The sequence below is a fragment of the Alligator sinensis genome, unplaced genomic scaffold, assembly GCF_000455745.1.
Source record: "Alligator sinensis unplaced genomic scaffold, ASM45574v1 scaffold1174_1, whole genome shotgun sequence".
Classification (NCBI taxonomy): Eukaryota; Metazoa; Chordata; order Crocodylia; family Alligatoridae; genus Alligator; species Alligator sinensis.
This window is the reverse complement of record NW_005843020.1, coordinates 167634-192113: the sequence shown is the minus strand read 5'-3', so window position 1 is coordinate 192113 and position 24480 is coordinate 167634. Positions and strand designations below refer to the sequence as shown.

Below are 24480 nucleotides of genomic sequence, written 5' to 3'. Positions count from 1 at the left end.
CACCCAGACAAGCAGTGAAGATGCCACTTTGGTTTCTGACCCATATATGGATACATTCTTCCTTTGACCACTTTAACCACTGAGTAGTTGGTGAACAACCACCAGGCAGCATTCCTTCTCCCCTGCATGGCAAGTAAATGTCCAATCAGCTGGTGGTGGGTTTGTGATAAATCATAGTTGATAGTCTTCGTAAATAATGTGGAGTAAAACAAAAAGGCAGTAGCTAACTAGACTAGCACACGCAAACATGCAGATGGAAAATGTAGAAAATTCCTTTAGGCACCTCTGCAAACATCGGTGACAGCTCATCAGGGCAGTTTCTGTAAAACTCATTGTTCCTTAGGTTTAGAGTTTCATTCTCCAAAGCCAATCTAGTTGTATCTGATAGCAGGCTATCTCAAATAGTTTAAGGCTTATTACTCTTTCCAGTTAGACAATAAGTTTCATAAAGGAACTGCAGGAATCTTTTGAAGCCCTCCTACAGTCTGAGTATCAGCTCTTGCTCCCCTCTTACTATAAGTCTTGAACCTTATCCACAAGTTTCTATAGTAAACTCTAGTTAATTCTCCTACACAATAGGTTGGTGTTGTGATTTGAGTTGCTGCTGTTCCAATTCCTTGCCATTGTCCATCCTCCTCAATTATTATCTCCTAATAATTGGCCCCCATTTGATCATTTGCTATTACTATATGCACTGCCCTGAGAGTGGCAGATTAATTATACTGTTCTGTAGGTATATAGCTCTCCAGTAGCTTAACTGAGGGGTAATGACAGGGGCAGCAAACCCAGGCACCACCTTTCAGGGGTGACAGGTGGTGTTTAAAAGCAGCCGCTACTGCCATAGTGGCAGCTGACCGCATTTCAGCAATCGGCATGGCAGAAGCCAGCACTGCTCCATGCGTCAGCAGCTGCCCCAGGTGCTTACTTGCCCTGCTACACCTCAGAAGCTCTCTGTTTATCTACCGTAGAGATATAGGGACAGATCCTATTAGCCTTGGGTGTCAAAGTAGCACTTCAGCTTCTGAATAAGATACTATCACATCTATTCAAGTCTCTGGAAATCCAGTAACATGTGGACTTTTGTAACACACTTTCATCTCAGCCTACAAACCAAGTTGCAGCAAGGAAACAGTCACCTGTTTGTTTGTCTGTTTTTTTCCAGGGACTTAAGTAGGGTGGAATAAATAGTCTTAGACACTTGTGCAGACTTGTGCAGAAGTTTGAACCTATTGCTTCAAGTTGTCTAGACATACAAAGACTGAGCCCCAAATTCCCAAAACACTTATGTTTGTATTGACTTCAGCAGTGCTACTCATTTGCTTCCAATGATGCATCCACTTATGTGCTTTGCTGGATCAAGATCTTGCTGCTTAGGCTGCCAGGCCACCTGTTCCCCCCAAAACGTTAGACCTTACTATTGCTTGCATTCACATGTTTAGAAATAGGGAACTAATCAATCCCAGTCACACTGCAGGGGGTTTGGGTAGACTTCTGCATGCTGAACTGCCTCTGTGGATAAACAACAAGAAAATACCACAAACAATTTTGTTATCAAGTACAGTATATTCAAGACAAAAGGCATAACTAGCAATTTTGGTATCCTGGGCAGAGAAGCTCAGAGAGAGGGGCGGAAGGGGGTGTTGCACTAAGCACCAGAGACTCTCACCTGACTCTGAAAACACAAACACAGGAGCTGTTGTCACCATGTGAGCTCCCCACACTTGCTGTTGTCATCGTGCAGGTTCCCCACACGCAGATATCTGCTGCTGCCCCTGTGCAAGGTCCATCATTCTGATGCCCCTTTTAGGTCAGCAGTTGGGGCTGATACCCCATTTGCCCACTCCTAGTTATGCTACTGATTCAAGATTTTTCATAAGCATTAATTCACTCAGAAATTGTAATATTTTTTGTTGCTTAGCTGGAGATAAGTGATGAAGGGCACAGGGACCGATTTATGTTGTGGCTGATGTATCAAAGCAAACAGCCCTCAGGAAAGGGTGCGATCACTGCCTGCCATATTGAGAGCCCTGTTATAAGCCTTCCAGTGAAGAGGTGGACTAATTCACCAAGAAACTGCCAGAGCAAATAGTTGAACTGAAGCCAGTGAGGGAGTTCTGAGAGGTGCTAAGAATAGGCCAGGAAGGTAAACAGGAATGGGTTGTAAAAAGGTGCTTCAAGAAGTCACTCCTAACATATGACATTGGAGCCAAATTCTCTGCAGGTATAACTTGGCTCAACTCCAGGTGGTGCCACATTGAAGAACTAACTTTTTGTGCCTGGCATTGTGCCAAGTTACATCAATGAACAGTTTGACCTATTATTACCCCACTGTAAATGTAGCACTTAGGGTTAAAGGCCTTATAGTCCGCTCCCTTGTGACTAAAACATACTTTCTCTACTGTAAATAATGTTAATTGCTGGCTATGAGAATTAATTATCAAATTGGGGGTGGAAGAATTACACTACTGTGGGATATTTCCTAGACCACATACTTCCTGAATAAGGTTGAGAAAACATGAACAAAGAGTGTTGAGTATCCACCCTCTCTATCAAGAATCATGTTATATAAATAGTGAAGCAAATAAGGGCATTGGCTACACCTTTCCCCCAAATAAGAAAGAGCAAAAAGGTCATGCTTTCTGAGAAATTCATGTCCTTCCTCCACCTCCACAATTACTGGAATATCAAATGCTTTAAAAGCTGAAGACCAATTGGTAACAGCAACGTTTAGTTTAGATACTGTGCATATACAATCCTGAACTCAATTGGATTTAAACAACCCACAGGACAAACATGGACAGATGTAGACTTCTAACTACTAACATGTAATCCTTTCCCCTTTGCTATTATGTTTTAATCTACAGACTTATTTGGGAGATAGGGGGTACATGCAGACATTACACTTAGATCAACCAAACCCTAGTTAGAGTGATTTAAGTGGTGAACTGTGCATACTTTTGGGGGAATTTAGATCAGGCAAAAAAAAAACGGCTGGCCTGATCTAAACTTAATTTACCTGAGTAACCCATGCCTAAGCTAGCTGCAGGTGGTACAGGGGCTGCACTTTTCCTATCCCTCCTCTGCTCCCCCCAAACCCTGACCAAGCTAATTTAGCCACCAAACCCTCCCGCCTGCAGACTCACTGATTCCCCCCTCCCCAATCACACCCACCCCTTAAGCCTCTTCCCCCACCCCATCTTACTTAAATCATGTTCTTGATGCAGCAATTAGTACTGGCAATTGTGTGAACAACTGGGACCTGATCTACAATCACACGGCTTAAAGCAATACACATGATCATAGATCAATTCCTGGGAACATCTGCATGTGCCTAGAGAACCATACAAACAATCTATCCTGGAGAACGTTAGGGAAACAAATTTCCAGCTGGTGATCCCCTCCCATTCAACCCTAAAACAAATGATGTCCTGCCACAGTGGTTCCACCTGCCTTTGGATCCTTTAAAATTATTTGGGGTAGTCTAAATACAGAATTTTCATTAACCCTTTGTGCTGCTAAGAATGGATGGGAGTTTTAGTGGTCTTCCAGTTTCACTTGTAAATGCAGCTGAAGGAATGTTTTCCTCCTAAAATTAGGGTCACTGAAGAGCCTATGCATAAAAGGATGCATCCAGATGTGTGCATGCATGGTTTGTGGCACCTCAAAGCTGTTTGAGGTGCTGCAAACTGCATGTGGCCCATATGCACCCATTTGCCATGCTGCTAATCTGCAGTGCAGCACCAAAAGTTGACAGTGGGAGATCCTGGTATCAAAAAAAATGCCACAAGAAAAGTGGTGCATGTGGCAGCAGCGTGCAACCCAGAAACAGAGCAATGCTCTGGCTACTGGCCAGGCTTGGTGTGGCCAGATCAGCACTGCTGCTGCACCAACAGGCCCCCAGGAAACCAGGTAAGGCTGCTGGGGCAGCCAGGTAAGGTGCTGGCCCCAGCCTCCCCAACCCAACCTGGAATAATTTGGCACGCACCAGAATGTGCATGTAGGGGCATGCCCTTGGGCACAAATCAGTACCACTGCTATTTATGCCACAGGAAACATGTGCCCCTGCACATGCGTGCTCCTCTGGACACATCCCAAAAGTCCTGATTTGCTTCAGTTGACTTTCACTGTAAATAGAGGTAAGTTTATTTCTCAACTATGTCTATGCTGACAACATTGTTGTGACTGCAGCTCACACAGACCTAACCAAGGTAGCGTGGAGCTCAGCTTTTCTGTTGATAAGAGATATTTGATATAAAGTCTTCAGTTTCCCCTTTTATTTTGTTCCAGTTCCATGACACTCATACCATAAGAAGTGAAAGCTTGTACCACTGGAACGTTCATCCTGTTTGTCTGTTTCAGGGCCTTGTTCGACCTTATGCTGTAAGCTGAACAATTGTTAATAGGCTTAGTGTTGTTTGTCTTCATGGAGTAATCACACAGTAAGGTGAAAAACCTGCTCGACTGACCTTCACCTGCACAACAGTGATTTGGCACTAGAGGCTTGGTAAGCAGGAGGCAGGACTAGGAGCAGGACCTGCTCGCTACTCCAGCTGGGTAGAGAACAGACCCACCACCGTGTCAATTTCACCAACACCAAAAAGACCCGGGAAAGCAGCTTCTCCGTGACTCTCTGTTCTCACAGAAACTGACACAGCGGCTCTGCACTGAGAGCGGGGCTACTAGGCTTAAGCCCTGGCAGCCCTGCTCTCCATGTGGAGCTGCTGTATCAGTTTCAGCGAGACCAGAAAGCTCCAGGCCTGCAGCCCTGGAGCACGCTCGCTCTGAGCTCTGAGGGGCCCAGTCCTTTTTTCTCCAGAGCTCAGGTGGCGCCTGCCCCCACCGGCAGGGCCCAGGGCAGAGGGTGCCACCTGAGCTCCAAAGATAAAAGGATTGGGCCCCTCGGAGCTCAGAGCATCCTGGGATACTGGAGGACTTCAACTGGGGCAGAACAGCTGTGGGAAGTGGCCACACAGCAATGGAACAAGAACAAAATTAGGCGGATTGGAGATAATCCTGCCCTGGAGTGTCATACTCTAAAGATGAATCATGAGTGCTTTAAGCCACTTAAAAGGTGTTAACATGCAGCCAGTCCATGGGTTAAGTGCTCCAGAAGCTGACAAAACTTACTGTGTAACAAGGCCCTTAGTGTTCCTTTCCCAGCCTCAGCGAGCATCAGAGGTGTCACATACGGTAACAAGAGCTAGTGGGACAAGGTCTACACAGTGGTAATAGCATGTCGCTGCTGGGACATTCCAAAACATGCCCTGACCATCTGCTCCAAACTCAGAAGTACATCAGTGAGGCCACCATGGAGTTTCCCTAATGGATTGCTTTCAAGCACACCACTCTGAAGTCTCAAGAGGAGCTGGCTGCAAGTTCCAGGCTCACTGGTGCATTTCCAAGTTTGGAGCATAGGAGCAGGTGGGCAGGGCATGCTCAGGAAGCCCCTGCTGGGAAGATATCCCCAATAAGCCTTCCCTTCAAGCTTTTTGGTCCCCAGTAACCATTTCAGCAGAAAGTAGGCCCACTTGGAAATACACTTTCATCTGATTTTTTCCCAGGCCATTCTAATTGTTGTCCATAGGCTGTATACACTTCTAGAAAGGCGTAAAAAAGGTAGGATAGCAATGCACCTTATAGACAACTGTATCAGAGATGCACAAGCTTTCATAGGAACTGCAGGAGCAGTAGAAGCTGGGTAGACAAACAACCTAAGTAGCTTAAAGATTAGTTTTTAGATACACATTGCCTAGGTGTTTTAGTCAGGAAAGACTGCTCTGAGCAGGGAGTTGAACTAGATGAACTCCTGAGGTCCCCTCAAGCCTTACTTTTCTATTATTTTAAAACTGAGCAGAAAAAAATTATGGATTTTATGACCTGATTGTCTTCAGTAATTAAGGAAAGAACTCAGGGACCCAGAGGTCCCACCCAGTCTTATGTTCTAGGGCCCCAAATGCAAGCATAGGTCTCAGTAAAATTATTTAGTGTATATAGGAATCCCTCCTTGCATAGACTTGCTTTCTGCATTCAGTGCCTGTTGATTTTTCCAATTTGGGGCTGAACTTGCACAGTAAGGACTAACCTATAAAAGAACCCTGTCTCAGATGCGAGCGCTCTGCTGGAAGTTTAAAAACTGAGTGTTATGCTTTAGTGACAGGTTAAGCAGTCTTCTACTTATGTCACACGTATAAAGGTGGTTGTTTATAGCAAGTCAGGCCCTGAGGGTGGCTGCAATTTTAGTTATTTGTTCATGCATGCATTTGCACAAAGAACCCCAGTGACTACATATGTAAATTAAGCACTAGTGACAGTTTGCAATAATGTTGTGATCCTCACTTGGAGGATAAGCTACAGGTACTGAGAAGTAATATTATTTAAAAACTTGTTTAAAAATCTCTGCATTGATAGTCCAACAAAGAACTGCCTGTTAATCATGCTCAACTTCATTGTCTTGCATTCTTAGTTTTAAGTAGTATAATACTACATTTTGTCTTCATTGGGCAGTGATTGTAAGGGTGACTGAGTTGTGTACCGTGGGCAAGTGCTGTTCAGAACTCTGCACATAATGCATTTCTGCCAGTGCACTATACTTCATTGAGGTGTTTTATATTAATCCACAGGATTCTGGCAATTTCTTTAAAGGGATGCATCATAATGTATAATAAGTTTATACAGAATTGCAATAGTTAAGTCTAGAAGGAGTTTTGGAATGGTATAAAACAGCATGCTTGAGTTGCAAGCTACTCTCACAACTATTAGAGAGCAGGAGGTAACCTCCTGCGGAGGCAAATTACACTCACATCTGCTGCTCAAAAGCATCTGGTGCCAGCCATTGTCAGAAACAGGTCACTGGACTACATCGAAGAACCGTGGTTTGATTCGTCCTGGCAGTTCTTATTTCCCTATGGCACGTGCAGACCCTGTGTCAGAGAGGATTGTCGCACTGAGGTGTATGTCGCTTTCAGACATATCCTGTTTCAAGCAGGCTGCAGCTGTATTCTCCCTCTCTGACTTGAAAACCCATGTACGATTTGCCAAACATGAGCAGGGAGTTCTCCCAGTAAGTGCTCTTAAATTGGGCAAAAGCTATGCTTTTATTTGGGGTGGGGGAGGATATTCTAGCCTTTTTTATTTGAAAAATAACCTCCCACTTACAAAAGGAATCAAAAAGGAGCATTAACGACAAAGACAGACACGAAAACAGTGATTCTTGACCAGGGTGCTACATCCTGTTAACTGTGTAAGCACCTACATATGATTCATAAAACAAACCTCTTCAAATAAGAATCCAGAGGGTCAAAACATTTCTGCCCTGTTGTGGTCTTTCTGGCTGTCTACAGACATGCTGGTTCACGTTCTAATTAGAATGCATCAGAGTAGACTTGATTAATCAAATCTGCTCTGCATTCTAATTAGAATGCACCAGCATCACCTCGCCATCACAATATTAAGCCCCCTGTGTTTTAAAATGGTCACAGGGGCACTTTAACTGAAGCTCATCGAATGACCTTCAGTTAAAGCTCACCCATGGCCATTTTAAAACATGGGAGACTTCTATACGTGACGGTGAGCCCTTTTAGTTAGACCAGATGTCAGGGAACCACTTTAATTAAAAAGGCCCCTCCCCACCCAGAGCACAGGTATAGGCACGCTCTGAGTTCTTTGCAACAGAAGAATTGCTATATTATTTTTGAGCGGAGAGGTAATTAGTTGTGTTAGCCTGAAATCAGGCAGAAGGCAGAGTAGAGTTGTATCTATAATAGTATCTGATGAAGCAACCTGTTGCTTATGCATCTCTGATTTAATTAGTCTATATGGTGAAACTCTACCCTGCCTTTTATTATTTTACCATAGTCAAAAAACAAGTGATAGCTAAGAGTTGGCATTGTCTGAGGGGTGCCTTAAATTTAAAATTTTGACAACCACTGCACTAGAACTTTTTATTCCCAGGACTTTTTATATCCCAGGAAGAGTAGCACATCAGAGAGAGGGAGAGAGAGAGAGAGAGAGAGAGAGAGAGACTGACTCTCCATTGCAGGAGTGAAAGCTTCAGGAGATGCACAACTCCACAGCTGCAACCCAGGAAGTATCATAAAGGTGGGTGAAAGCAGGGAGCAAAATGCCATTTCTCCCTCCAGCTGTCAGCTCTGTTTTGGGAGTCCTCAAATTTATCAAGCTCCTACTTGTCAGAGCCTGCTCCAGGTGATGTGAGGAGAAACTTGAAGGCATGATGGCTATGAGATGCCTGGTTTCCAAATTCAGTGTGTATAGGAAAAGGGAGATCATAAGAGAGTGAGAGGGAAATATAAATGGAATTACTTTGGGAAAAATGCATTTTACAATAAAAAATGTGGGTGTATATTTTATGAGAGAAAGTAAGTGGAAAAAGAAATTGACAATTATAGTAGACAAAACAGGGGGGAAGGAAGAGCATAGGGTAGTAGATATATTAAAAAAGAAAGCACCAAGTTTCAGCTGACATTGTGTGTCAAGTTTCAGCTGATGTAGGTGTGAATAGAGAACAGTCTTGCCCATGCAGAAGCCTCCAGTAATGCTCTGTCAAGCTTTCCATCATAACCTGGACTTGCTTGCCAGATCACAAGCTCCCTTTAGAAAAAACACCCTGCAATGTTTATTATTATTTCTGTTGAAGTCATGCCTAAGGATCTTACTAAACTAATTGTTGTAGAAGTAATTTACCCAGAACCTCTGCCTCCTCTGAGAGTTGACAGTCTAACAGCCACATGAGGCATAGCAAAGCTGGAGTAGGGGAGTTACAAGGCTGGAGCATTTTCATTCATTTGTTCAAGTAAAACTTCTGACACCCTTTCCTCTGGACCTGGGGACTGCTTATTAATTGCTATCAGTGGGGATTCATGTAAGCAGCACTCAGAGAAGAGAGAATAGTTATGTGGCCCAGTAAGTGATGATTGCCTGCTTGGGCCCATGCTGTTCAACTCCTCCTCCTCCTTTCCCTAGTGTTTTTCTAAACAGATCCATACATCCTGACAGTATTTCATGGATTAACAATTTAATAAAAGGAAGTCATTGGTACCTAGGGGTATGTCATCTACAGGGTATACACAGGCACCCAACAGATCTTACTATCTAGAAAGCGTCCTAGAAAATTATGCCTACCTCTGCTAATTTAAAGAGTTGCATGGTAACTGCCTACAGTAACTACACTGCTCAAAGCAGAAGTCTTTGGCTTTGTCCTTTTCCCTCCCTCCTTTATCCTTTTCCCTCCCTCCTTTATCCTTTTCCCTCCCTCTTTCTTTGTCTCCATGTATATGTAGGGGTGTGATAGGAAAACTTGAATTTCCAGTCTTACCCCCACCTCATACATGTGAACAGACTGCCTTGTCTCAGGATCAGTTCTGACATCAGTCCAGCTAAATGGAACGCATTGCTAAATCAAATTAATTTGTGTACTTTCAGTGAGATTTTCAAACAAAGCCAAGGTGCCCAACACTCCTTGGCTTTCAGTGGGAAATGGGTGCCCAAACTTCCCTTTGCATCTTTGAAAATCCCATCCCCCACTTTTTTGTTCTATTATGCTGAGTTTGTATAGCCCCTCTTGCACTACAGTTCTTTCACTTCAGAAATGCTAATGTTGCAGGGCAATAGCAATGTCAGTTGAAGATAAGTGTTAAACAATTCAGTTTGCTTGGACAAATGCTAAGACAGACTGGACAGCAACTTCTCCCTCACAATATATGAAAGCACCACAGGCGCTCAGCTCTTTTGGTAGTACAAGTGAGCACTGTGAATTAGTTTAAACAATTAATTTAAATGCATCAAGAACTTTTATGTACTTGATTGCCATTTAGAGGACAACTGTGTCATCTTCACTGCATTGTTGATGGCAAAAGAGCAATTACAGCTTCAGAACTCAGGTGAGCAACTGCTTCCATAATTTGAAACAGAATTATTGGATTTGTTGGCACTCTAAGTGGCAAATCTAGGATTTGCTATATTGGTACTTGTAGCAGGGCACTTTGGAGTGCCTGCCACTTTAAGGGGAGGTCTGGTCCAAGAGGTCTGGGGGCTGGTTTCAGGCTCACCAAACCCCAAGACAGCAGGGCTAGGCTAGATAAGCCCGTACCTGAGCCCTGCTGGAGTCCAACTCAAGGCCTATAGCAAATTTCCCAGCCCAGTGAAGGGACTGAGTGGGGATTGAGGACAAGGGAATAGAGCCTCAGCCCAGAGAAGGGAGCTGAGCAGGGCACAGAGGGTTCCCCAGCCTGAAGAGTGACTGCAGGAGGGACTAGGGGTCTGAGGACCCAAAGATATAGGGCAGAGAGGGACCTAGATGGTCTGAGAATCCTGAGAGCGGATAAGGGAAGCAAACAGTGGAAGTTGTAACACCTGCAAGACTTGGGTCATGGTGTAGGGGAGGAAAGAAGCCACACGATTTGCCCTTCAGGCTATAGGTACCCTCCAGGAGCACCGCCAGGCCAAAAGGGCCTATTTAGCACAGAGGCTGAGTGAGACTAGTAAGGTTCAGGAGAGACCTGTTGAGGAGTTGATTGGACTCAGGCTCTCTCTCTCTCTCTCAGACCTGCTGGCAGTGTCCCTTACTTAACCTTGATAACAACAAGGCATGGCAGGAAAGCAATTAAGGGAGGGCAACCATAGAGACAGAGCCAGGCAGGAGTCATACAACCACTAAAGGTTGACAATGACAAAGGTTGACAATGACAATGACAATTTTGCTGCATTAGAATGCAATTCAGAGGACATTCTATTCTGGGCAATTCCACTGTGCCACAGAGCACGGTACCATAGAAATTTGCTGTGCTGCAAAGTAGAGGATCAGGGGTTAGTCATGTTGGAGACACACTAGTATATAGGAAAATAGGACTATCCGTAGTACACTGAACCACCAAGTCAAGTCCCCTGGGCTCACAGGCATTTGTTAAACAACAGAATCACCAAAACTGCCACTCCCAGCCACAGCTACAAGGGACAATATCTGAAATATCAGTAATACCTTATAATATGCCACAGATTAGAAGCAAAAGAGGCAAATATACCTCTAGTATCCTGCCACTGAAATGACAGAAACCTTATTAGTCAAAATATGTTCAGAAGGTCCTAGGACAAGGACTATGCCCCATGCTCCAGAAGGAACAAAAAACCTAAACAGTCTATGCCAATCTGATCAAGAGTTATACTTCTTCCTGACCTAAAATGTGGTGTTCAGTGCTGTAGTTAGGGTAGGTCAGTGGACAGACAGTGTGTAGTGGAACACACACAACTGCATGAGGGAAGAGGGCAGGTCTCTTCCCTTAATAGCTGTGGCAGTAGATGTGTTTGTATGTACAGGTGCCCCAGGCCATACGTGGCCTATACAAATGAGATGAGGAATAATAGGACAGCTTCTTAGGAACCATAGTGACACCAACCTGCTGGAGTATAAATCTGTAGTTCTGCCTTGTCTAATCATTTCTGGTAAAAGGAAAGTGACAATTATTAAAGAAGCTCCTTTCCTCAAGGCTCACAAATGAGAAAGCTTGGGTACTGAGTAATCTTTTTTTACTCCTCTTTTCCTGTACTAACATTGAGTCAATTTGTTTCATGGACCTCTTGCTCTTTCTGTTAAAGTGCCTGGTAAAATGGCTCACCTCCATAAACAGGGCAGCAAATACCATTGTTGATTACCTTGAGTCAACCCACTGAGATCTCTAGTAGTGTCTGTAAGTTTCTAATGGTACGGCAACCATCAGAAATCTATTTATCTGAATAAACAAGACCCTAGTTATGGACCAGGACCCTTTTGTGATAGGTGCTCTACAAATACAAAACAATATGATCTGACCTCAAAGAACTTTGAATGGAAATATAAGAAAAGAGACAACAAGTGGATGCAAAGAAACAGACAGATGTGGGTGTGCAAACAAACAATGAGGCTTGCTACATCAGCATGGTACCCCCAAGTCCTCTTGAACATCCTGTCATTCCTTTTGCCTTATGAGAAACCATTTTTACCTGAACAGATCATGTTTGCATGTACATAACAGGAGTTCGTGAGGAAGGAGTTCACTTTTCACTAAGGGACACTGAGTGATATGTTTAATGAGAGCTGAAAAATACCAGATGTAGACACACTGCTCATTTGTTCTTCATAGTTTGAAAGATTTCCATAGATTTGGTAGATATTAGGACTAGAAGGGACCTCATGAGATCACCTGGTCCAGCCCCCTACCCAACGGGGAGGAAGTCAGCTGGGGTCAGATGACCCCAGCAAGATAATCATCCAAACGCATCTTGAATGTGTCCAGAGTAGGTGCTTGCATGACGTCGGTCTAGACCAGGGTTGTCAAGCTCCTCTAGCCCTACAGGCCACACAAGTGACCCCACAGGCCAGCCCCACACACCAGATCTAGCGCATGTCCAGAACCAGCCATTCTAGGACAGTTCTGCACCTAGCACTGGCTCCAGTGCATGACCACTCCACGCCAGATCCAGCACACATCCCAGAGTGGTCAGAGCATGCACTGCCTGTGGCACAGCCCCAGAGCAACTGGAGTGGACACCACAGGCTGCATGGTCCTGGAACAGCTGCTCTAAAACAGTACTACCTGCAGCTTCCACTCTGGCTGCTCTGGGACCACACTGCACACAGTGCTCACTCCAACATGCATCCACTCCAGGCTGGTGCATGTCCTGGAGCAGGCACAGCATGCAGTACATGTCCCAGAGTGGCTGGTCCAGGACCATGCCAACACAGTGCCCACTCCAGCCACTCCTGCCAGGCTACTCTAGGGCCACAATGCAGGTGGTGCATGCACTCTGGGATGTACACTGGATCCAGCATGGAGCGGATGCACACTGGAATGCATAGCTGACGCATAGTGGGGGGACGTGCCCCCCCTGAGATTGGCTGGTGCCAAAGCTGCTGCTGGCTTCTGCAGGCAGTTGCCACCCCCTACCCCTTCCCCCTCCACCTCCCCTTGTCGCCAACATGGCTCTTGGCTGCTGCAGGTGGTCCCCACTCGCTGCCGCCAACAGCATGGACAGTGACTGCGGGCAGTCCCTGCTCACTGCTACCTGCTATGGTGCCCCCCCGCAGTGGCAGAAGGCACCAGTTGTTCATGCTGGAATGGGCACTGTGTACAGTGTGGTCACAGAGCAGGTCCTGAATGTGACACTTGGGGCCATCCAGCACACCCCACATGCTGCCTGTGGGTCCACTCAAAAATCATGGACAGCACTGGGACCAAATGATAGTTCCACAGGCTGAATCTGGCCCTCAGGCTGAATCTTTGACACCCCTCTTCTAGACTGAGGAGCATCAAGTGGGTGGATTGTATTTTATGGATTAAAATCACATGGCTGAATGTTACAAAAATTGCTCAAGCTCTAGGATAGAATAATGCAAAAACATTGCCAACAGCTTTAGAAGGCCATCATTGCCAGCTTCTAGCAACTGACCTAAGGTACTCTCCCAAGCACAGTGATTCATTTTTTAGTTTTTTCTTGGCTGTATACAAATACTTGCCCAGTCAGTGATCTCTATTCTACTGCCTGACAGTCTCCAGTAGTACACGACTGCCATCCACTGCTTTTACTGTGAAGGTCACTGAGTTCTAAAGCAGTTAAAATTACAATAGCGCTGTGGGGCCTGGCACATTCCAGATTCATGGTAAACATCCAAGATAAACATGAGGATGTGTCCTGTGGCTTTCAGATCTGGCTTTGCATTTTAAACACCTCACATTCAGAAGTATTTGGATCAACTAGTCATGAGGGATAAGGGCAACCTATAAAATTCAGACCAGGTGCAGTTTCACGCTTTGAAATCTATTCCTTCTCCCAAATACGGAAGGGATCTGCCCCAGAAATTTGGACTCATATCTACTCACAGTATAGGGTAGGAATAGCAGCAAAGATGTAGCTGTACCCCACATTAAGCAACAGCAATTATGGAGACCCCACTGCATGGGGGTGGGGGCTAGAATTTGGCCCTTCCCTTCTGTATCACCTTGTTGCAACTTCTGGCAGCAGCTGAAAAAGCAAAATGAACAAAGCAAAATGCCATGTCAGGTGCTGTTTCAAGGCATTTTGGAATGTGTGTTTTCAGATCCCTGCCATGTACAAGAAGCGTTTGCCTCTGAGAAGTTTCATTCAAGTCTTAATATCAGAACATTGATCAGATTTCAGCCAAATCTCTATTAAAAGCCAAATTGTGCAACAGCCTTAATGCTTCCATTTTCTTTTTTTTTCTGTATTTCAGTGTCTGCCATTCCACTTTTATTAAAGTTATCTCATTAGCATCATTATCCATAATCAACCCCTGAGAAGGCAGCAATGTTGCTAACACCGCTCAAGGCTTTTTTACATTAAGCCTCATCAAAACATTGTCTTTTGACTCAAAAAGTGTACCCCAGTTTGTGTATTTCTCTCTCTTGCACTCACTTAGACACACACCCTTTCTTTCTAGAAAAATACGAGATTCCTCTTCAAGTCACTATGCTGTGCTTCATAGGATAAAATCCAAGAGTTTGCTGATGAAACACATGTTATTCATAAGCAACTGATGATGCTGGGAACTGACCCAAAGCCACTTAACTGAAGTAGGCTTAATAAGCCTTACCTCTGATTTCAAGAAAAATATAAAGTTCTCTGGCTTTTGTGTATGTTGATCATAACAAAAGGCCCTTCTGGTTTTTCTGTTTGGTTACTAGTGAAATATTTAATTTTAACACCTTGGTTAACATGGCCTGGAACAGTTATAACTGAACATTTCTTAATACATCTATCTTTACTATTCTTTGTTTCAAATCTTAACCTTAGGTTTCATAGGTTTCAAATCTTAACTTTTTTAGGACAAGTGTATTACCATGATGGTAACTTTTGTGTCTTACAATGCTGTGCTTGAAAGGGGAAGGTGCTTCTGGCCGGAAGCAGAATGCATATAAATTGTATTCTTTCTTGTCCTTCCTGTTTCTGTGTGGTAAGCAGAGAATGTAGACTCAGATTCTGAGACAGAGTAAGTCAGTGAATATCCAGCCAGCCAGGTTGCCAGCTTGCCCTCATGGGGGGGGAATTCTCAAGAGGATTTGGGAAATGTAGACGTGTCTCACTGGCTTTCACAGGAATTCTTGTTTTTAAATGCCCTATGCTCTTCTGAATTCTTACTTTTAAATGCAGATACAACCAGTTTCTAATGCTTGAAGAAAAGGGGTTTTTTCCCTCAAATAAGATGCACTATTGTAGAAAACTCTTGTAGCGTCTCTGAGTTTAAACTTCAGGCAACTTAAATCTATTATTGAGGCTGTGATTTTTTTACAAAGAAAGTTTACAATCAGGAGGCATGTCCTAAACATTAAATAGTGGCCAGGGAAAAAGTAAATGATTGCTTTTAAAAATCCTTTTGTTTAATGCTTCTTTCCTTTCTTTTCTTTTTAAATAAAGATATGCAGAGCCTTGAGAAGCTCCTGAGGGATGCAATAGTATATGGGCAGCCTCGAAGCCACAGAGCCTGGAGAAAAATCCTTATCCTTGTAGAGGGCATTTACAGGTCTGTAGACATTTTAGAAATGAACACTCCATTGTAATTTAGTAGGCCTATATAATTAAACAGGAACTGGGGTTGACTTAGAAATACAGAGGGGTATTTTTCATTGGCTCATGTCATAGTAGGATCTTAAGTGGCCTTGCTAAAGCTGTTGGTGTTTATTATTAAGGGGAATCAGATAATAACAGTTTCAGCTTTTGATGCTTTATATAAAAAATGCATAGGTCAGTCTGAGCCTTGGTGTAAGTGAAGCAACTCCAGTCTGGTCCCCTACATGTAGTTTTGAATATTGATTTTCACTCTTCGTTCCTCTGGGGAAAGGGGGATTGACATATAAATACAAAGGGCAAATCGTCAGCTGGTGAAAATTATCATAGCTCCACTAAAGTCAATAGAGCTATGACAGTTTATACTAGCTGAGGACCTTTGGTAGAGTGATTAAAGAGACCAGCTCTCTAGACTGCTACATCAAAAGAAGATATTGGCCTGGCTATTGTATGGATTCTGCATGCCAGCTTTTATAGGCAGAAAGCAGAATACAAACACAGAAAGACAAGTCAGCCTTGGTGAAACCAACCCATCTCCACTTGGTGTCACTGTCCAATGGAGTGGCATCTGGGCTTGGGTATAAACTGACATTAAAGGAATTAGCCGCAGTTGTTCCAGTGCTCACATATAAGCAGACAGTGCATAATAAAGGTAATTTAAGGAGTTTGTCTAGGATTGTCTGTTAATGATGCCTTGTAGTTATGTGGCATTGTATTATATCTCATTCCTCATCCTGCAGGATGCCCAAGTGGTTTGCAAGTCAGCATTAAGCACTACACAATACAGATCACTTTACCCATCACTGAGATGCACCAACTTTGGGCAGCAGTGGGATAAATTATGATATTTAATAAGTCCGGCTAGCTACCTTTTTCATTATGATGCATTTACTGTTCGTGTATTGTCATTACTTCCTGGTCATCAGCATTTTCTCTTTGGTGTATCATGTGGCAGCTGCTGCAGAGAACAAATGAGCCCTTATCTAAACACCTGTCACTCAGGACTGAAACAGTTTAGCAGCAGATCAGCTGATCCAAAGCAGGCTGAACATCTCCTTTCAGCCAGAATAAACAGACCAAAACTGCAAATAAACATAGCTTGGCCCAGCTAAAGGAAAGCAAAGTTCTAAGGACTTTTGATCATGCAGAAATTAAGTGGACCACCAACATTTTACTGACAAATACCCCTGTCAGTCACATGGCCTACAAAAAAAAACTGCAGCTGCTGTGATTTAGTCAGTTTTAAATCCTATGTTTCATATGTCAACAATAATGGAAAGTGACAGTAAATTTGAGAGACAGACATGCTGGTTAGGCATAACAGTTGCGCAAACTCACTATGTCAGTTTGTTTTGGCATTTGCAACTTAATCAATCTTGCATTTACAAGACACTGAGCTTAAATTTCGTTAAATCTCCTGTTGTTTTTCCAAAAGAGTTTTTCAAGTGGACAATAGAAGAGCCATCTTTCTCATTGCTTAGCAAAAGGCATCATGTAAAATTTTAATTTGTAAGGTCCTAGTATTTTAGATGAGGATTGTCAGCGTGCCTAAGGGAATTATGCAAGAGGCAGGGATTTTGGGGGGTGATATCTTTTATTGGATCAACTGTATAGTTGGGATAGAGTTAGACAAGCTTTCAAATGCAAGACCTGAAGAAGAATGTCTTGCATTCAAAGGCTTGTCTAACTCTATCCCAATTACACAGTTGGTCCAGTAAACGATATCACCCCAAAATTCTTTGCTTCTGCATTATTCCTGGATCATCATAGCTACATCAGTCTAACATTACCATAATGTGGACGATATCAATGTCTGTCACTTAAAATAGAAAATCCACAAACTAAAGGAATTAAGCACTCAACAGCCATGGACTTGCAATACGAATTCATTGTATCATAGGGCTGAAGGGACCTCATGTGGTCATCTAGTGCAGCTCCCTGCTCAAGGCAGGATCATCCCAGGCAAGTATCTGTCAAATCTCCTCTTGAAAATTTCCAGGGATAATGATTCCACAACTTCTCTGGGTAGCCTTTTCCAATGCTTCACCACCCTCATAGTCAGAAAGTTTCTCCTTATTTCTAATGTAAATTTCCTTTGATGCAGTTTGAAGCTACTGCTCCTAGTCCTGTTCCCTACAGCCACAGAAAAAAGGTTACCTCCATCTTCTTTATAATCACCCTTCAGGTATTTGAAGGCTGTCATCAAATCCCACTCAGTTTTCTTTTCTCCAGACTAAAGAGGTCAAGCTCTTTCAGCCTTTCCTTAGAAGCCATACTTTCCCTGTTCTAATCATTTTTGTTGCTCTCCGCTAGACATCTTTCTTGAAGCAGGCAGTCAAAAAAGAAAGGTGCCTCACTCCAATTGCATTAAAAAGTTTAATCTCATCCTAGCACCTCAAAATTGATTATTTCCATTCAAGTGAAAGCCATAAAATAAGAAACTAATAAAAAAACTTAACTCCTTTTTACTACCTTAAAAGAAACTGGTACACACATTAACTAGTTTTTAAATCAGCTTTATGCATTTGAATGATGTGAGCAAATCAGAAGTCAAAGCTCCTACTTCAGATTGCAAATCAGTTCTATTGTGGGCTGAGAGAAAACTCCCATTATACTGGCACTGTATTTTATTATTGCATTACTGGCTGTACTCAATATCTACCTGTCCTTGAAGCACTGTATAGTCATTGTTGCTTGCACAGATTAGCAAATCAAATAGACCAAACAAGCATACAGCTAACAACATTTTAAATGCAAAGAAAGGGTAAGGAAAGACATACTAGAATTGCCTCCTTTTACACTTTGCTTGAGCTGTTTCCTCTCATTCTGATTCTTTCCTTTCTTGAGCTATGGTTTTTGCAATATGATTTTCCAGCACCCATGCTGGCTAGCATTAGTTCTTTTCAAGTTTTGCCAGTGGTACATTAACACTGTATCCATACTGGAGAAGAAGAGGAGAAATATTACCAGATCCTTCTTGCTAAGGTCATATGATGTCTTTTTAAATGGGTTTCTAAAGAAATGGATCTTCAAGATGACTCGTATATAGAATTGAAATTATTTGGTCAAAATAAAGCATCTTGATTTGCAAGTTTGGTTTGGAAGCTTCTTCCACAGATACTTTTTCCAGGGATTCAGGAGAAACTTAAAACTTTCCATTATTGTTTTAACATTGTTACATATAACACCATGGTCTTCTGGTGGTGAGACTGATGTTAAAAGCCAAATTCTTCTTTCAGTTTCATTCAAGCAATCCCTTGGGCTATGGTATGGGTATGTTAAAGAGTTCTCCTTTGCTACATTGTGCATGAACCCAAGCTTACCATCTGGCAGAACTTGAAAAGAACTATTGCTAGCCAACATGGATGTTAAAAAAACTCAGATGGGTGTTTCCAAACCAAAGCCTGCCTAAGTGCAAGCAGAAATTTGCCCCTAAACTTGTGAAGGATCCAAGCTACATGTAAATTAAACAGTGAGGAAAGTGTCCATTTATGTATGTATGCATGTATGTAACATCTGAAAAAGGAAAATGTAGCAAAGATAAATGTAACTATTAGTGAAAACTGGCTTTTAACCTGCATTAGCATGAGAGTAAATGGATTCCATATTCATTCCAAATACAGAAAGACCACATGACTATCAGTCCCCAGTACAAAAAGCATGACCAAGTTTTGGCAGTGTCCATGGTGCAAATTAAACTGACTTGCTAAATCAGATGTCTATTATTTAAATTCTAGCTAATGTTTTCCTTGGCATCTACCATTTTCAGTTCAGATCAACCAGTTACTGCTTTCTCAATCAGTTTCTGGTACATGCATGCTCCCTTGTAACATACTTGCATTTCTGTTAGACGAGCCAAAGTCCAGGGCAATAGTCGAAGGGCAACATGGAGTGCTCAAAAAGATGATTTTTTCATATTTTTTTTTCAATTTCCATTTTAATTTGATTTTGAGCATGTTTCCATACAAGCCAGCGGGTGGCTCTCTGAACATTTGGATTTCATCCAGGGCATTTTCACGTATACTTGAAATTTTGCGGGATTCAGTGCCAGTACCCTAGGCAATCTATTGGGACAATTTTTTTATTTCCTGCTATTATGTGATTGGACCAAGGGATTGAAAAACAGGCAATGTTTTAAGTGTCTGGCCACAGACCAGCAAAAAGGGTTAATCAATCAGTGGCTGTTTCCTAACGGTTCAACGTATGGTATTTCATTTGACTTTTTAAACTAGTGCTGTAAACCACAAAATAGAGACGGTTGTGTCAAGTCTCCTAAACACCACCATGTGCAAAGTTTACCAAAGAAAATAATGTTAAAAGCAAAGACTAAGATTTATTGTGTATATTTTGGAAGTAAGAGATTGACATGAATATAAAGTATGCATCTTGTGAAAGATCAGATGAGGAATGGGGCCAGAGGGTTTTACTTATAAGGAAAGATTTATTTGCAGTTTGAAGAAGAGCATAGGATAAGTCATCAAAGAGTAGAGGACTGGTAATAGATTTTGTTATCTATCAGAGTTGTATTATGTAATTATGAAAGATAAAATGGTAGGCTAAATATTAAAATCAGTCTTTCTGACTATGTAATGAATGATGCTGTGAAAAATGCCTCATTCTACTTCAGGGGTGGGCAAAATGCAGCCCGCAGGCCAGATCCGGCCCACCGGCCATTCTAGCTGGCCCGCGGGGCGCCTAAAAAGTTTAGAAAATTAATATCTATCTGCCTTTGGCTGCCTGTCATCCATCCATCAATGGCTTGCCAAAACTCAGTAAGCGGCCCTCCGCCCAAAATAATTGCCCACCCCTATTCTACTTGATTATATGGTTAGAAGGCCAGCTCCCTGAGATATTTATTTTTAAACTCAGCAGCCTCTAGAGAATAAGCCAGTAAAGATGGTGAGGAGGACTAGGTAACCCATGGGAGCATGTCTTTCTTTCCAAAGTGCTGATCAAAATACCATGAGGGTTTAAGGGAAGAATCCATTGACTTTCAGAGGATTTGGATTAGGCCCAAAGCTCTGTAGTTGGTACATCCTTGTACCATGCCTTGTCAGGGGACGTGTTTACAGCTCCGTGACTATATAACCTGGTTAACACTTCAATAACATTGCAGAGTAGATAACATTGTCAGTAATGGGATTAGCACCTTGTATTGTAAAGGAAAATTTATCCCAGGCATAAACCGAACAGGTTTTGAACTATTGCAATAGGTTCAATGTTGTAAATAGGTCAGTTTTGTGCCACAGCTTCACTGTGTGACGGGACTATGAAGAAGAGAGAGAGGATACCATATGAGGAAAACCACTTCAGAAATTATAAGGTGAAAGAACAGTGCAGATCTCAGCTAGGGCAGAGCTGAACTCAGTTGCCCTGGATTTGACGCAATATTGCAGAAGTAACATAACTCTGTGACAAAGCCTGTTTCCTGTTTCACTCGTGTAGATGACAGGCCCTCATCTTTTAATAGCATATTTTATTTTGGGGGCCTGATTATGGCAAGCAACCAGCCGTGAATGAATGGCACACAAAATTATTGCCACAGCCTTTGCGCAACCTATCTGAGGGCTTCTGCTGTTATAGTCTTTGATTTTCCCTGAAGCACACAGTGCAAAGGGAAGAAAGAGGAGGCAGGACTGTGGCCTCACTCACCCCATCCCATCACACCACAATGGGAGGACTATGTCTACACTGTCTAGAGGCTGGTCTGCACAGGCCACGTGTATGCTCTGCTCCTCGAGGCAGGATTTGGCTCCCTGAGGCCCAATTGCTTCCCAGAATTCTCCTCGTGTTCCCCATTTCTCCGAGATGGTTTAGACACAGTGATCCTGCCATGAGCAGAGGATTAGATTACGTAATTTCCTAAGGGTTCTTTCCAAGCAAATATGTCTATAATTCTACTTTGGGCAGTGGAGCTCTGTCCTACCTCTGAGGCCAGAGGATAAAGGTTGTGGTTTATAAACGGATCCCTTCCCACAAAAAATGTTCAGACTTCATCAGACTACTTCTTATAAACCTTCAGAGCTACAAAAGACGCAAGCAGTTATGCAAGAACAACACTACCAACATGAGCTGTATACATTTAGTTTCTTCTCAAGATCCCTGGTTTAAATTTAATCTCAATCAATGCTTACCAAAGGATTTCGCCTTCCTTTTGGGCTTCTCTGAGGCTCCGACACAAAGTGAATTTGGTCTCAGTGCAGTTCTAACCAAACAGTTGTCTGCATCACAGACACTCTTCCCCAGTCACTGAAAGTCAGCAGAGAGGCCAAGGAAGGAGTCAGCATAGGATATGAACTGGCATTTAGTCCCTAGAGGACTGAAGCATGTTAGCCGGACAACATAGAAAAACTTTCATGGAGACATCAGTATTGTATCCATTCTGTGGATCCCTCCCATGTTGTGAATCCTTCTGAGATCAACGGGCCTTTTACTTTTCTGGTGGTTTTGTCCTCTGTTCCAGGTGTGAAAGGGTTAGGGTGGCCATCACAGAGGACAGTCCGGTTGTCCTCTGTCCTCTGTTGATACAAAACCAGATCCCTTTATGTCCTCTATATTTCTTCTTGAAGAGAAAAATGGAGGACATAAAGGCGTCAGCTTTTGTATCAGCAGAGGACAGAGTAGCAGAAAACTGTAATGTCCTTTATGATGGCCACCCTAGAAAGGGTCTACATGAAGTGACTACACTATCCTCATTATAGTCTCTTAGAATTTAAAACCTTGTGGCCACTAGTAGAGGGTATTTAACTAAGGATCTGGGTATAATTTCATGCTGATTTATACAGTAGAAGCTAAATTTTCTATTATTAATTTAAGATTGTAACCCATAAAGCTCTGAGGATGAACATCCTGTGTGCAGTGTTGTCTGCCTGAGTCTCCAAACAAGCCAAAACAATAACTTGGACAGACATGTAAGCTGCCCCCCATTTTTCTGCATGGGCTAATAAATTTGATGATGTCAATTTAAATGTGAAAATACTTAATGAGTACACTTATGGTCATTTTAGCTGAAACATCCCTGTAAAGTAGTATATCCACTGATTTTATTGTACTCTCTGATATTGATAGGGGAACAGTGGGCATATCAAGTATTGCTGAGATTTAGTTAAAGCCTTCCCAGGATGCCAGTTTTGACCATGAGAAAGATGGGAATTGGGAAACTTTTGATGATTTTTCTAAAAGCCTGCCTGCTGCTTTACCACTCTGTCACACTCTCAGTTTCTGCCTCCTCACTTACTTAATGCAGTGTCATGTTGTCAGTGGAAAAAATCCATAGGAGCAACAGAAAATAGTTTTATATCAAAATAAATAACATGGCAAAGCTGTGCTGGCAGCACATACTTATTTGCATATTAGATTTGAGGACAAACTTTTTCAGGGAACTGTCTTAGAGTATTTACTTTGGCACATCTAAGCCAGGGACCTACCCTCAGAATACCTTGGAAATACATATCAAGCAAAAAGTGGCTAACCTGTAGGATGGATGCCACAAGTGGCATAGGCAGTCTCTATGTGTAGCATGCAGCAGATCAGGGAGGGGACAGGCAACACAGAGGCAGATAGGGCAGGGAGCAGGAGGCAAAGCAGCAAATCAGTGAGGGAGCATAGGGGAGAAAACAGAAAGCGGAGCAGCAGATCACACAGGGGAAGGGGATCAGAAGAGCACTGGGGGAAGAGGCAGCCAAATCCTGCCAAAAAGGTTGGCCTCCATTGAATTAGCACTTTAACCTCCTCCATCCCACCTACCCAGTCCAGCTAGTGGAAGAGCCCAAAGTTAATTCACTCTGCTGATAACTGAGTACATGTGAAGATAGCTGGTGACAAGCTTCCTCAGCCATCTCACGCAGGTTTTCAAGACATCAAGAGTGTTTACTGCAATTATATGGATAATTTATGTTCCTCAGATTAAAATGGATTTCTTACTTGTCTCCTCAGGGTTCAGCTTACAGTGTAAATCTTCAAGTCCACCTAACCTATTGATGTAGCTACCACAAGTGTTCTTTTGGTCCCCTTCATGTGCCACTAATGTATGAACACAGAATATTTAATTTGCTTCAGTTATTGGTGGGAGGGACATAACGCACATAATAGGATCCTGCCCTGTCATATATTACATGACACATCTCCAGAAAGGCACAAAGTAGGAGCAGAGAGGACAAGCAATGGTGGAAGTTGCATTTGTATCTCCCAGGTTCTACCAGCTCCAAGGGCCAGGGCTGTTCTAAGATATGGCAGCTACCTGAGAAATAGGTTGGGGCCATTCTGAAGAGCAGAAAAAAAGTGTTCCTGTCTTGAGCTCTTATCTTTGCTAGCCCTATGCTTCTCCTACAACTCAGAGCTGATTGTCCCAGGACCCATTACCTGAGAATGTTGCCAGAGAGGTGTTTAGGACTTAAGCAGGTACCAAAGTATGGCCCAGAGTTGCAAAGATCTATGAATTGCATTTTTGTAATGCATTATTATATACTTGTCTGGATAGCAGCCAGTGTGTATATTTGACTTCACATTTCTTTTGACCTTTAAGCAGGCTGTATTGTACACACCTTGCACTCCATCATATATTTAAAGGGAGCAGAATATTAAGGCATCTGGGCATTATTCATTAGCAATTCTTTCATTCCCTAGCATGGAAGGTTCCATTGTGCGCTTGCCAGAAGTAGTTGCCTTGAAGAAAAAGTACAAAGCCTACCTCTACTTGGATGAAGCTCACAGCATCGGTGCTGTGGGACCAACGGGCCGAGGAGTTGTGGAATATTTTGGAATGGATCCTGACGATGTTGATGTATTGATGGGTACATTCACCAAAAGCTTTGGAGCAGCTGGGGGATACATAGCTGGCAGGAAGGTAACTCGAAAGATTCTATTTTAACATCAAAAACATGTCATCCATTTTGTTTATTGCTGTCTTTC

General features: G+C 42.8%; 1 protein-coding gene across 1 annotated transcript in view; it reads left to right on the top strand.

Annotated features, from left to right (window-relative positions):
• LOC102370752 (serine palmitoyltransferase 3) overlaps positions 1-24480 on the top strand; it is a 127700-nt gene that overhangs the window by 71278 nt on the left and 31942 nt on the right. The window contains exons 7-8 of the mRNA XM_006036792.1: positions 15421-15526; positions 24196-24415. Coding sequence (XP_006036854.1) covers positions 15421-15526; positions 24196-24415 — 326 coding nt within the window. The remainder of the gene's footprint in view (positions 1-15420; positions 15527-24195; positions 24416-24480) is intronic.